The 15900-nt window shown below is 36.0% G+C and overlaps 1 protein-coding gene across 17 annotated transcripts in view; it reads right to left on the minus strand.

The window, feature by feature from the left end:
• The window catches only part of BCAS3 (BCAS3 microtubule associated cell migration factor), a 473254-nt gene that overhangs the window by 306512 nt on the left and 150842 nt on the right, over window positions 1–15900 (minus strand). For all 17 annotated transcript variants that reach the window (XM_036340232.1, XM_036340231.1, XM_036340238.1 and 14 more), the window contains one exon: window positions 14397–14661. In XM_036340232.1, the coding sequence (XP_036196125.1) occupies window positions 14397–14661 (265 nt within the window). The remainder of the gene's footprint in view (window positions 1–14396; window positions 14662–15900) is intronic.

Genomic DNA, 15900 nt, shown 5'->3' on the forward strand with positions numbered 1-15900 from the left:
TACACAACATACAGACTAGCCTGCATGGAACTTTGCACTAGTGCTTACTAAATGTCAGCAGAGTTAAAATGTCATGTTCTAGAGAACTGACACCGCACTAATTATTAAATAATAATTAACATGTTTATGCAAATATTTATACATATTTACATAAATACATACATTTTAAACAAATCATTTTCTAGGTGGTTTTCCTTTTCTAGTCTTAATACATTTTATATTATCTTAATGTGCTCACGATTGTTATAGGCAAATTTGGATATTTTTTCCTTCTTTAAATTAACATAAACTCAATACATTTAGAAAGTTCATTCATAAAAAATTTAAAGTCTAAAAGAGGTAACCGTTCTTACCTATATGTAGACAGGACTATCTACACTACTCCAAAAAGAATTAGGAGACTTGGGATACAAAAAGAAGCCTAAAAAGGGAGATGAGAGCAAGAGCTAGAAACAATGTTTATAAAATGCCAAGAATAAAATTGAGGAAAGGGATGTATAAAAAAAATGTCCAACAAGTTTCCGATATACAGGTGTATGGGGAACAGCAATGACATTCCCTGCAGGAAAATCTTTGGCTACATTTCCTCTCCATTGTATTTGGGGCACAATGTAGTCTTGATCACACAACCAGCCCAAATTTATAAAATAAATGAGCAAAATCTCCCCCATACGTGGGAAGTTCATTGCCATAGTTTATTTTTCTTAGAGCACTCCAAGATGTGGGATCAAGGAAATTTGTAAGAACTGGTGCTTTTAATATTTAAGAAGTTTTAGCAGTTTTTAGTTCACTTTAAACATCAGGATTGTAGTTTGCCACTCTTTCAACAATTATAAAAAAACAAACCGTAAGTAGACTACATTTAACAACAGAATGGACAAACTCTTTGTAATAAATGAGAAGATCATAAGATTTAGGGAGTTTTACTTTAAGCCTAAAGTTATTCCCAAACCTAACATAACATATTTAAGTACCCTCAAAATTTCCCTGTTCTCTGAAGGAACTCAGAGTTTAGGGATGAAGTGCTCAGAAGAATTTTCACCTTAGTGAAAAATCCCCAGAATTAAAAGCCCCAAATCTAGCATCTCTTGAACCTCATTTGGGATTAAATGAGCTCCCCAAAGTATAAATAAATCCTCACTGAAATTCTGTTTTAAAAAGGCCCTACACCACATCTCCCATGTTTATCTCACAATGAATTTTGTATCATGTCAACAGAGCAAACAGGGCAAGCTGTGCAAGGAAAAAAAATAAAGAAACTTATCTTTATCACTCAACAACTTATAACTATTACTTATACTGTTAAACATATAAGATGTGGAAGAACTGAGAGCTGGTTCTGAAGAAAACAATCGGACCCTTTATAAGATAAAATTTTATACAAACTACAAGATTTAAGGTATAATATTTTTAGATTTGGAGGACTCAAATTTAATTTAACATTTGCAGAATTTGTGTTTTCCAAATACATTAAGCGTTGTATACTGAAGGAAAAAAAATAAAGATGAAAGTCAAGAGTATTTTCTGTTGAATCACAGCTATCGTAATGAAATGTAAGCAGCTTCACTAAAATGCTCTTCCCACAGCCTCCCTCCCCAATCCCCATGCTCCCCGCCCCTCCCCACGGAAGCCTTCCTTCTTTTTACCCAGGACTGTTAAGGATATTTTCTGGCTCTCGTTCAGCATCATGACTCAGGTCATGAGAAGTGTCAAAGATGCATTTCCTTCAGATGGGAAAGAGCAGCAGATTTTTAACAACCGTACAAAGATGGGAGTACAGCGCAAAAGGGCCACATCAGCAATTTGGACAGCAGGGGAGATAAAACCTTTCATCTTCACATATATTTATTTCCAGCTTTTAAATATCTTTCTACCAAAATATGCTTACACGTTCTGCTCTTGAAGAAAACAGGAAAGCCATACTCCATTTAGCTGCCTAAATTATCAAAAAAATTGTGAAGAATTGTTCACTAAAAAACAGAGAAAGAAATCAAAGCACATCATATAATATCAATAAATACTTAAGTCCTTGTTTCCTAAACTGATTTTCCAAAAGCAAAACCATGAGCTCACCAGTGTACATAGAAACTCCTTTGGAAGAAATCCGTGTGAGTGAGAACCACAGAGGAGCGCTGCCATGAGTAGTGGGCACCTGAAGTGTTGGTCCTGCTTCCCTTACTTCCTCTGCTGAGGCAGAAACACTTTCTCTTAACCTTTGCCAGAAAACCAAATTCATTTATCAGTGTTGTGGCTGCATATTTTATCTCGCCCATGATTTTATCAAATGTGGATACATTGCAATCCGCCCCAAAATTAGACAAGAGTGAAATCTTATCAAACATTCCCTCAGCACGCCCTACGAGAGACGGTTCTGGAGCCTGCAGATGGAATGACCTGTCTCTCCTGAAACTTCCAACAACAACACCCACATTAACGGCACTCTATCCACTCGGAGACAGTTTTACTCTTGTGCCTCATTCTAGCTTCAATATCTCACCTGCAAAAACACATCCCCCAATGTGAGTAACTTTTTCAATGAACCTTAAATCCTCTTCCTTTTCCTTTTCTCATCCTCCTCCAAATTCTACATGTCATTTTATGCTAAGAACCTATTATGGTGAGAACTATAACAGTTTCTATTTCTCAGTATGTGTGACCCTGGCACAGCACGGACCCCACTTCCCTTACCCTTTTGTGGCTTACAAATCATAAGCCAACAGTCAGGTTTTTATTTCCTGCTCAGGTTTTACGTTCACAACTATGCGTGGCAGTTACTCTCAAGTCTGATCACTTCTAAATCTGTTTGTTTGGGTCATTCAGACCCTGGTCATTATGTGTCCTAACGAAGAAGCCTATTTCTTATTCTCTGCTCCCTCTCATTTTTCTAAAATCAATTTTTTGGGGAAAAAATATTTCAGTGGAACCTAATTACAACTGTCCTCCCTGGAAAAGTAAGGCAATAGTAATATGCAACAGATAAACCAAATCCTCTTATTATTCTAATCACTAAACTAAAATGACTCCTTCAACACTAACTTCTAAGTTTAGTACCAGAAAGACTCCACCATCCCAAAACCATCCCAAACAGAGGATTCCTTTATGGGGAAACTGATCTGCCAAATTAAATACAAATTGTTTCGATTGGAGTACTCTAATAAAATTGCCAGTTCCACCTGATAGACCAGGGGGACCTACAAGTTGGTATGACCTGCTCATGCTCAAAGAGCTTCCAATCAGTTCGGTAGTACAGGTTTGTTGATTAGGGGAATAAAAATAAAATCGTGAAATAAATGAACATATAATAAAATTTTAAAATAAAGTAAAAATAAGAATGATCAGCCTCAACATTCAGGTCAACATTTTGGTTTAATCAGTCTAACACTGGGCCTGGATATCAGTAGTTTTTAAAATCTACCTGAGTAAATTGTAAATGTAATTGTGAACCACTGCTCTAATATGGAAGATAATGCTCCTAACAACCACAAAAAGTTTGAAAAAGAAGTCAGAGGAAATAGAGATAATGCAAGGAGCAAAATATGCCTTAAAAATTATTACTCTCTCTTCAGAGAGATAAACTATAACGTGTCTGTCAAATAAGAAAAGAATGTGATAATTAAAGAAACATTAAGAGTAAAGAATATTAAAAACATGTTACTGAGATAAAAATGCAATAGGAAGGTTAAAAGAACAAGTTGGGGACACTCTCATACAGTGAAACAAAATGACAAAGTGATAGAAAATAGAAAAGAAAGTTGGGGGTTCAATGTAGGAGATCCACTTCCAACTAACCTGTTTCCCGAAAGGAGCAAAAGCATAAAGAAAACCAGCAAGGAAGACCCCATGCAGAGTTGACATAAGAGCCTCTGGGAATGACACCTGACAGGCTATTTTTCATTATAAATTCGTGGAATTATTTCTCTTTTATAATAAGTGTGTACATTGCTTTGATGAAATTATATTAAATAGGTAAACAAAAACAATAAAATTCTAATAAATGTTAACAGAAAGGAGAAGCAGAGATTAACTATAAGCCCTTATAATGTCTCAATAGTGGAGCTTAATCACTCTGATCCCATAAAGTAGAAATAGCAACATAGAGAATCAGGGAAAGGAATTTTTAGGACATGCAGACACCCTATACTTACTTAACTAAAAAAATTTGCCTCCGTTCAACTACCTAAATTTATTCATAGGACCTAGGTATCTGAATGGGGTACTAAAAATAGATATTAACTGATAGTAATATAGTTCAAAAGTCCAATTCTCTAAGAAGATTTTGAGAAATACATCATACAAAACATAGTAAGAAGGAAACTGGGTAACTATAACATAAGACATCACCATCCATAGTACACCAGGTTCATGCCAGGGTTACCATGAACAGATCAGAGGAAAGTTTAGAAAAGATCGCCCTCTAGAGGCATGTCTCATTAACCATTTAAAATCAAAACCCCCACATCACTCTACTCAGTCTATGCTTTGCCAAAGTAAAAAAAAAAAAAAAAATACAGAGAAACAAACAAAATATTTCATGAACAGTAAAAGGCAAAACAAGAAATTTCAGGTTAGCTTCACTTGCTAACTATCTTATGTGGCGTCTAATTTAAGGGAAAACTTTCAGAGAGAAAAAAATGAGGTATTTTCTAAATGAAACAGACAAAAAAAATATTCCAATAGAGTTTAACCAGTTTTTATAGCACCAAATTATAATCTATAATTTAGAGACAATATAAGAATTTTTTAAAGATACTCCAGAGAGCCCTAACCGGTTTGGCTCAGTGGATAGAGAGTCGGCCTGCTGACTCGAGGGTTCCAGGTTCGATTCAGGTCAAGGGCATGTACCTTGGTTGCGGGCACATACCCAGTGGGGAGTGTGCAGGAGGCAGCTGATCAATGTTTCTCTCTCATCGATGTTTCTAACTCTCTATCCCTCTCCCTTCCTCTCTGCAAAAATCAATAAAATATATTTTTTTTAAAAAAGATACTCCAGAGATAATGTTATTTTTCTCAGAAGCTATGCTATCGGCACTATCCTCTCAATTTTGCTATGAACCTAAAACTGCTCTATAAAATAGTCTATTGAAAATTGAGCTCTTTTTATTTAACAGATGGTTTTTTCAATTAGTCCTTCTTAAATGAAAGCATCTTGTTTCAGATCTCTCTTTTCAATCCACCTTCCCAAAGAAATCATCTGCTCTAAGAAACAATAGGAAGTGACATAAAAATATTTAAATATGTATGATTTTGTGTAGAGTACAGCATAATGTCATAGCAACATTTTTTAAAGGATGATAAAAGAATTTATAAGAAAATAAATTCACTAAGAAAACTTTATTAGGCTTGAAAACAACCAATTAAAAACAAAACTTCATCTGAGCTAAAACAATCAAGTACATGTAACCAGTAAAAACCCAGGTACTAAACTAAGATAGCCTAACAGAAAGAGGTTTATCCATTTAACATGTATATACTATATATACTCTGTGTCATATGAGGCATAAAATTTAAAGCAGAGCTACAGTACACATGATTGATTTTTCTTGGCAAAAATTAAAACATACAAATGGAAACTTCAATCCACAAGTAAACAGAGATGTGGAAAGAGAAGTCAAGGAACATCACATTCTTATTGATTGTCTTAAGTAGGTGAAACTATATAAGGCTGAAATGTGTGGTTGCTTTGTATTTACAATTGTGATGTGGTCTGTATCAAGAACACTACTGATCAACAAAAGTAATTACAATAAACCATCAAATAAAGACTATAAACAGAGTTTCTGAGCGGTAAAAAAAAAATAAAAAAAAATGCAGCACTCAGATGCTAAAAAGAAAAGTGATGCTACCAGCTATTTAAAAGCACTTTTCCTAAAACATGGAGCTTCAAGTCCAAGAAGGTCTCAACTACTTCCATTTGGAAGAAACAGAATCTGGAATTCAAATGCCAGAAGTCATGACTCAAAGATAACTCCTCCCCTGAGGATCAATAAGTTAATGGGAAAGGAGACACTTCCAGGAACTCTGGGGAACTGTAGAAATAAATTCAAAATCCCTCTGTTAAGTCAATGGAAATAGCAAGAAAAAACAAGTTCCTTAAAAGCCCTATCACAGAGTACATGCCATATTCTTGAATCTAAACTGGAAAACTAATTTGCAAAATAAAGGAATGCAAAGGCTCAAGAATAGGTGGAGTAATTGGAAAAACTACACTTCCTGATGTGTGAATTCTAAACGAGCAAAAACATATGAAAAAGAAAAAAATTATATTACCTTCAGTTTTCAGTTTTGTGTTGGTGTCTCCATTTCAGAAGCAATGTTAGAAGTCAACTTATCAATACTGAGTCTAAAATGCTTTAAAAAAAAAAAAAAAAAAAAAAAGCAAGCCCTGGCTCAGTTGTTGGAGAATGGTCCCATATATCAAAAGGTTGCAGATTCGATTCCCAGTCAGGGGACATACCTAGATTGCTGGGTTCAATGCCCAGTTGGGGCTGGAATAGGAGGCAACCGATTGACGCTTTTGTATCTCTGTCTCCCTCTGTATCTCTCTAAAATCAATAAAAAACATATTGAGGAGTGAGAATTAAAATAATAAATAAAATTTTAAAAGGCTAAAATGTGTATATAATAAGGTCACAATTATATTTTTCATTCACTCATCATTCAGTGAATAATTCATTTATTTGGTTTTCTGGATAAGAGGCACTATGCAAAAATATGAAAAAGTACTCAATCCTATATATATCCTCAATAAAAACAATACTGATAATGATACTAATCATAGCAGGTAACCATTTACAGAGTATTTGACATGTGCAAAACACTATTCAAAGTGCTTTAATGCTCACAGTAATTAAGGTAGGTAATATTATTTTCCACATTTTACAGAAAGAAAGTTAAGGCACAGGTACAACAACAGGTCCTAGTCACTCTCTTCTCTCATATGTGGCATAAAGTATACCAGAAATCCTGATGGCCCTACCCTCAAAATATAGCAAGAATCCGCCCTGGGTGGTTTGGCTCAGTGGATAGAGCGTTGGCCTGCGGTCTGAAGGGTACCGGGTTCAATTCCAATCAAAGGCACATGCCCCAGTTGCAGCTCAATCCCCAGTTGGGGGCATTCAGGAAGTAGCCAATCAATGATTCTCTCTCATCATTGATGTTTCTATCTCTCTCGCCCTCTCCCTTGGTCTCTGAAAGCAATAAAAACATATTTTTTAAAAAACAGATATATAGCAAAAATCCAATTACTACTGAGAATCTCCTCTATAAACAACTCAATCCACGCCTTGTCTTCTCTCACTTGGATTTTTGCAATACTCTCCTAACTGGTCTCACTGGGCTTCTACCCTTGTTAGACCTCCCTTCTGATCCTGCCAAAACACAGGCTTATCATGTCACTCTTATTCTCAAAACTCTCAATCTAAGTAAAAGTCAAAGGTTGGCCTGATCTGGACACATTTGCTCTCTGACCTCATCTTCTACTATGTGCTCCTACTATTATGACCCCTTAACCCTAACTCTAACCCTTGAACACTCCAGGAACATTCTCAAACCAAGGATTTTACACTAGCCGTTCCTTCTGCCTAGAACATGTTCCCCAGACATCTGATTGACTTTCATCCATACTTCCATCACATTTGCTCTCTGACCTCATCTTCTACTATGTGCTCCTACTATTATGACCCCTTAACCCTAACTCTAACCCTTGAACACTCCAGGAACATTCTCAAACCAAGGATTTTACACTAGCCGTTCCTTCTGCCTAGAACATGTTCCCCAGACATCTGATTGACTTTCATCCATACTTCCATCACCTCTTTGTTGAAATGTTAGCAGCTCAGTCTGGTCTGCTGACAAATTCTAATCTCAAATTGCAATCCTCCCCAGGCATTCCCTATTCCCCTTCAATTCTTTATTTTTCTCCTTAGCCCATAAAACTATCATCTTTCTTTCTTTTTTCTGTTTTGGTTAATCCTCATTTTTTTCCATTGATTTATTTTCTTAGGGAGAGTGGAAGAGAGAGGGAAAGACAGAGAGAAACACTGATGTGAGAGAAACACATCAATTGATTGCCTCCTGCACGTGCCCCAACAGGGCCCACGCTGGAGAGAAGCCTGCAACCAAAGTATGTGCCCTTGACCAGAATCGAACCCAGGACCCTTTGGTCCACAGGCTGATACTCTATCCACTGAGCCAAACAGCTATGGCTATCTTTCTTTCTTTCTATTTATCAATCTTTCTATCCTCTTTTTTACTCATAGCACTCCACTAGGAAGTCAGCTCCATGGGAAGAGAGACATGTTCCTCCTGTCCACTGCTATATTCTTAGAGCTCAGAAACAGTGCCTAGACATAGTAAACGCTAACTAATGGTTGATGAATAAATAAATGTATCTTAAAGATGTTAAAATGAACAGCAATGTTATCATGAATAAAAATCTCTTCATTCTGACAAGTAATGATTAAAATCTAAATTGTTTTATTGGGGGACAAGGGGTATGGAGGGATTAAGCAAAAAAGAGAAAGAGCCCTGACTGGTTTGGCTCAGTGGCTAGAGCATTGGCCTGCTGACTCAAGAGTTCCAGGTTCGATTGCAGTCAAGGGCATGTACCTTGGCTGCAGGCACATCCCCAATAGGGAGTGTGCAGGAGGCAGCTAATCGATGTTTCTCTCTCATCAATGTTTCTAACTCTCTATCTCTCTCCCTTCCTCTCTGTAAAAAATCAATAAAATATATTTTTTTTTAAAAAAGAGAAAGAACTCATGGACAATGACAAGTGTGGTGATTGTGGGGGGTGAGAGGGATGGGTGGAGGTGGAAGAGGGTATAGGGGGGATAAATGGTGATGGGAAACAATAAAACTTAAAAATAATCTAAAAAAGAAAAAATTGTTTTATTAGAAGAACTTCTAAAGATGTTTGGAAACTTGGCTCAAAGCCTTCGAGTCTACATTTTACCAAATACTACACAAGATACAAAGACACAAATACAAATAAGGCCCTGTCTTCATGGAAGTTGATCTAATAGACAGACAAGCATGTCCCCGAACAACCAACATGTAGCGATATAACAAAATATGTTCAGAGTGTCACTATGGAGGCTGCTACAGATGACACACATCCAGAGATGTTTAAGAGAGGCTAAGAGACAAAGTGGTATTTTTAGCTAGAACACAATGAAGTAGGGTTTTAATAAGCATTCAAGAGGGTAACAATTATTTCCAGTAGATAAGTATACAAATAGGAAAGGTGCCAAGAAAATTAATCCATGTAGCATATTCAGGGGAGGATACAGTAATCCAGGTGTGGTGGGACAACAGCTAGAAATAGGATGGGAGCCTCTCTAACCTTCTACAAGGATATTGAGATACTGAAAGATTTTGGGCAGAAAAGTGGAAAATAACCTTTATGATTAACAAAGGAAAGGTCTTATGATAGTAAAAGTGGCTGGGTAGGGGCTACTGAAACAGATGTGGTAAGAAAAAATGATTGAGTCCCAGCCAGTGTGTTTCCGTGGTTGAACATGGACCTGTGAGCCAGGTCACAGTTCGATTCCTAGTCAGGGCACATGCCTGGATTGCAGGCTCAATGAATGCCCAGTGTGGGGCATTCTCTCTCATCATTAATGTTTCTGTCCCTCTCCCTTTTCCTTCCTCTCTAAAAATCAATTACATATACATACATACATACATACATACATACATACACTGAATGGCCAGATTATTATGACTATCCCATCAGTACTTTGTTGGGCCACCTTTTGCCTTCAATACTGCGACGACTCTTCTTGACATTGACTCCACGAGATGTTGAAAGGTGATGCGAGGAATCTGACACCATGCCTGATGAATAGCACTGTCCAGTTCTGTGAGATTTGATGGTTGTGAAACCAGCTGCCTGATGGCTCTTTTAACTTTGTCCCACAAATGCTCAATTGAATTGAGATCTGGTGATTGTAGGGGCCACCTAAGCAAGGTAAAGTCTCCCTCATGTTCTTGAAAGCACTCCTGCACAATATGAGCACCGTGGCATGGCGCATTGTCTTGTTGGAAGAAGCCATCTCCATTGGGATACACCATCAACATGATAGGATGAGCTTGATCAGCAACAATACTTAGGTATGTTATACTATTCAAATGTTTATAATGGTCTGGCCCTCTAGCAACTTCAGCGCGAAATTATAGCTAATTTGCCTACAAACGTCAGGTGGTCAATAATCTGGCCACTCAGTGTGTGTGTGTGTGTGTGTGTGTGTGTGTGTATACACACACACACACACACATACACACACATATGTATGTATACACATGTATGTATTAAATAAAATACATAAATTAAAGTAAACCAATTATACTGAAGTATAGTTATCAATATAGTAAAAAACTGAATTTTGCTATAGAAGTAATAAATACTAAAATCAGTAATAGAATTACATAATATATAGTAATTTCAAAGCTATAAGTATAAACAATATTTCAAAATATCAGTAACTCAAAATGTTTCAAGATATCCAGTTCATGTATATTGTGATATAAAACATCTGCATTTTTATTGGTGACAATGTCGCAAGTACTACTAATATTACTATCTTGTGTTGTCTATATTCACAATGAAAGGAAACATTTTTGGTTAGAGAATAGTAAACATAATGTCATTTCTTTCATATCCATGTCCATGGATCTTAAGTTAAGAAACACTCACACAGACTAAGGTCAAAGAAATAAGAAAGAAAATGAAGGACATATTTAGAGAGAGTATATTTCAAATAAATAAACGTCCTCTGTTATGTAAAATAATGGCAAGTAGATAAAATAATCCTAACCTACACTGGACTGACTCCAGAGAGTAAAAAGGAAATATCCCTATATCAACTGTTATTTAACAGTTTCCTTTAGTTTGCTAAAAAGAGCACAAACAACGGTAATAGCACCAAGCATGATTCATTTTCAAGATGAATCCCTCCCTGTTCAAAGTTTACATTGTTTTTGACCAGCATCAGACTGTTTATCCACACAAACTGTAAATACATCCTTTTTAGAACTAACCAACAACAATGCCCATTTTGTTTTGACATGTGAAATACAAAGAGAACATGAAGAAAAATGACCATCACTCTAATGTTGGTGCTTTGAAAATAAGGAATACTACACAGAGTAATGGGGTGAAATTCCAACACAATAAAAATTTTAATAGGTGTTATCAGGAGGAAAATGCCTTCTGAAACTCCCTGCTTTCAAAAGAGAATGCAAAGTATAGCAATCTGTCAAACAGTCTATCATCTCCTCTCTTCTGGTAGCTTTAGGCAAATAATGAAGAGAGCTGTGCACAATAAAGCTGAGAGAAAATAGTATATTTTGACTCAGAAATCCAAGTATTGCTCTTCAACTACATGTTCTTTTACAAATGACAAATCCTTAAATGATTGGCACTTTGCACCCTTCAGCAAAAATATAATTTTAGGAATTTGTTCACAGTTATTTGATCCCTATCTTTTCCCTTGGACTAGATGATACACAGGGCAGAGATGACAATTTTTTGTGCATGATATGCCCAAAACCCACAATGGAACCTGGTATGGGGTATGCTTACTAGGGAAGGAAGAATAGGAAGGCAAATGAAGCTCAAAAGAATACTCTCTGGAGATGTATAAATGTAAGGAATGTAAACCTTATTTTTCTAACAATACATCTGGTCCTCTGGTCAATCTACCTACCCCACATGTACACTGAATCTCTTTCCATAAAATGTTTAGTAGAATTTAAGTAAAGAAAAATACTCAACACAAAGAGAAAGGTCCTCAAAGAACAGATACTGTCGCCTAATTATATGACAAAATATTTATGCCATAAAATGTAATTAATTATGTAAGTAAAATTCCTTACAAATGGCAAAAAATACAAATATCATATAGCTTTCAACTTATTTTAAAATTTGAAATACTTTTTTAAATGGCTGTTTTCATCCAGGACTGATTCTGAAAGATTTCTGACCTTGAGTCACTAATTAAGTTAACTACACATGAATAACTATTGCTATAAAAATAATAAAGCCAAAACATAAAATATCATGTGAAGAGAAAACAGAAGTCCCAATTTTTTTTGTTACAACCCAATTTCTCCCCAGGGTTCCATTTACCTGTGTTTTTCAGGCTCTCTTGAAACTTCCTACAGAAAATGCATTTCTAGGATTGCTTACGTATTACAAAAGGATACGTATTCAAGAAGAAGTTAAAACAAATTAGGGTTAGAGTATAACTAAAAGAATTGAAAAGAGGTACTCTAATATTCATACATACATGTTTGTATCAGCACCATTAACAATAGCTAAAGGATGTAAACAACCCAAATGTCCATCAATAAATAAAAAATATAGTATATATATATATATAAAATGAAATATTATTCAGCAATAAAAAGGAATGAAGTACTGATACATATTACAATGTGGTTGTACCTCAAAAATATTAAACCACAGGAAAAGAGCCAGAACAAAAGATCCACATATTGTATGCAATATGCAATATCCAGTTATATGCAATATCCAGAACAGATAAATCCAAAGAGATAGAAAGCAGATTGGTGGTGGCTAGCGACTGGGAAAGAGAGGAATGGGAGTAACTGTTTAATGAATATTCGATTTTCACCTGGGATAAAGAAAATGTTTTGGAACCAAGAAGAAGTGATGGTTTTGCACAACTAAATTGTTAATATTTAAATGGTTATGTATGTTATATGAATTTCAGATCAATTAAATAGTTTTATGTAGTAACCATTATCTCTCTACATAAAATTCCCTACTCTTAAAAACTTAAATCAGTCATGTGTCAAGGAGAATCTGTAATACTCTAGAAAAAGTGTCATCTAATGTCATCAAATATTTTCAGTCATTCTGATGGGAATGAAAGGGTATAACCACTCTGGTATTAACAACCAAGGTCAAAGTCTGCATACATTATAGCCCAGCATTTCCACTCAAAAATGAGAACATAGTTGTACCAGAAACCAAATAAAAAAATTTTCACTGCCTCATTATATGTAATAACCCCACACGGGAAACTCTCCACATATACATCAACAGTAAGTAGTTCAATTCCTGGTCAGTACACATGTCTGGGTTGTGTGCTTAATCCCCAGTAGAAGGCATGCATGAGGCAACCGACCGATGTTTCTATCACTCCCTCTCCCTTTCTCTCTCTCAAATCAATAAAAAGATATTTTAAAAAGAGAGAAAGAAATCAAGTAATCAAGTAAACCTATAAAGAACATGAATTAATTCCATGAACATGATGCTAAAGAAGCTGAATATAACAAAATATACTATTCTATTATTCCACTTATATGAAAGTGAACAACAGTATCTAAGGATACTTCCTTAGCAGAGAAATATTTTTTAAAAGTAAGAAAATGATTACCATTAAGTCAGATTCATGGTTTTCTTTTATGGAAAAGGAGCACAAAAGGGGCATTCTAGTAATGTTTCATTTATTGGTTGGGGTGATAATAACACAATTATTTGCTCTAAGACAAATTATCGAGCTGTACAGTTGTTGTTTTTTCCTTTCCTGCAACATACTGGTAGAAATCCCACAGAGATGGATTTTAAAATAAAAAACAAATGCTGCTCTAAAATACACATGACTCATGACCATTCTTCTCCAACAATGAATATGAATATAGTTAATGAACTATATATAGTGTTGTTGGCTTTGGTTAAAAATGAAGTTTTCTGGAAAAGATCTACAGACATGAGATTCAATCTCTAAATGTATGAATATAGTCTCAAACTTCATATTCCATAAAAATAACACAAGGAAATCCTCACATACTGGAAAATTTAGTGAGTTAAAGTCACGTGATAAAGACTGCCATTACGATATTGGCTTCAATTACATAAATTACTTAATAAATTAAGAATGTCCCGCCTTACCGGTTTGGCTCAGTGGATAGAGCACCGGCCTGTGGACTGAAAGGTCCCAGGTTCGATTCTGGTCAAGGGCATGTACCTTGGTTGTGGGCACATCCCCAGTTTGGGGTGTGCAGGAGGCAGCTGATCAATGTTTCTCTCTCATCAATGTTTCTAACTCTCTATCCTCTCCCTTCCTCTCTGTAAAAAATCAATAAAATATTTAAAAAAAAAAAAAAAGAATGTCCCAAAATGAGCCTAAGACCTTGTCTTTGCATGAACATATTAGAAAAAAATGGATTTGTTTTTGTCCCAGACCTTGAAAATTAAGGATAAAGAGAAGAAGGACTGAAGGATTCAGTGGAGAGGGAGGGAGAGGGAGGGGGAAGGGGGGAGAAAGAGGGGGGAGAGGGGGGGGGAGAAAGACTGGGGGGAGGGGGGGGGAGAAGGGGGGGAGAGAGAGAGAGAGAGAGAGAGAGAGAGAGAAAATTAGGTTTACCGTGCAGAGGTGATCCGGAAGGGCTGCTTGAGAGACCCGGAACAGGACTACAGCGACCTCCTTGCTTAGATGTCAGTTCTTGTTCAATCTCTTCCAGCCCAGCACTTTTCTGGAAACGGCTCATACGATTCACGACTCGTGGCGACATATGTGTTCTCACACAAGGCTGGCCACCATAAGGGTTGATTGGAAAAACATGGGACGTCCCCCGAAGAGTACTGACCACAACCCAGCGACAGTCATGGCTGAAGCAGATGTCTTGTACCTAGAAATGAGATATGGGAAAACAGAGACCTGATTGAAACTACTTACATTAAGAACATCACACACACATCACCAAATATGAATAGAAATACGTATCTCATTACCAAATATACCTAAGATCACATTATAAATAAAATATTTTATTTTACAGATGAGTTTCATAATTAATAGTGATCAAAACTCCATATCAGGGATTTGATAAGATTTAGAGTAGGAAATTCTATCCCTTGCTGCATAGAGTGGCAAGTCAATAAACAGGACATATCTAGTTTCACCCTACAGAGTTATAAGAAAAGACATATGGAAAAAAGAGAAAAGATATATGAGTCAGGTTTACTACTCTAAATGAATTTGCCTTCTAAAAAGCATAAACTGGTTAAAATAAAAATACACATCATATAATGTAAGTGAGGAAATTAACCCAATCATTCACTCAACAAAAATTCATTGGGTACCATGCTAATAAATACTAAGAACATAGAGGTAAATAAAAAATAATCCTTGGGCTCACGGACTACCAAAAGGAAAAGACACATAAGAAACTTGTGAAAATATAATATGTAAAAGTGAAATAGCTATCTTATGTATAAGGCACAGTGGTAACAAAAAAAAAAGAAATATATGAAATTGGTGAAACATGAAAAGGAGTTGGTGAAGGTGGATGGTTAGAAGTGACACAAAAAACATTATCTAAATAGCTATAGATTATGGAATTGCTCTTTGAAATAGGATATACTTACAAAGAAAGGAGAGAAGGATATTCCAATAGAGATATATCAGGTATATCACATATTCCATTTTAGACATAAAATGGAAATGACGGGCAACTAGTACAGTATGTCAGAAACAACATGAGAGTCAGCAAGAGAGAGCAAGAGGTACCTGGGTTTTAAGAAATAACGTACTCAGGATTTCAATTTTGGAAGGATGATTCTGGGAGTCAAATATAAGGAAGCAGGTTTGCAGTGGGGACAAGGATAGCTGAAGGAAAACTAGGTAGAAGCTGACTTAATAGCTAGGGATCCAGGTGGGGTGCTCAGGAGAAAAGGCCTCAGAATACTCTGACAACCCAAATGCCCATCAGTGGATGGATTTATAAAAAGATGCAGTATATACACCATGGAATATTAGTCAGCCTTGAGAAAGAGGAAATCCTGCCATTTATGACACGGATGAACCGTAAGCAGAGAATGCTAAGCAAGATAGATCAGAGAAAAGGTAAGTACTGTGTTATATCACT

The sequence above is a fragment of the Myotis myotis genome, unplaced genomic scaffold, assembly GCF_014108235.1.
Source record: "Myotis myotis isolate mMyoMyo1 unplaced genomic scaffold, mMyoMyo1.p scaffold_m19_p_17, whole genome shotgun sequence".
Lineage (NCBI taxonomy): Eukaryota > Metazoa > Chordata > Mammalia > Chiroptera > Vespertilionidae > Myotis > Myotis myotis.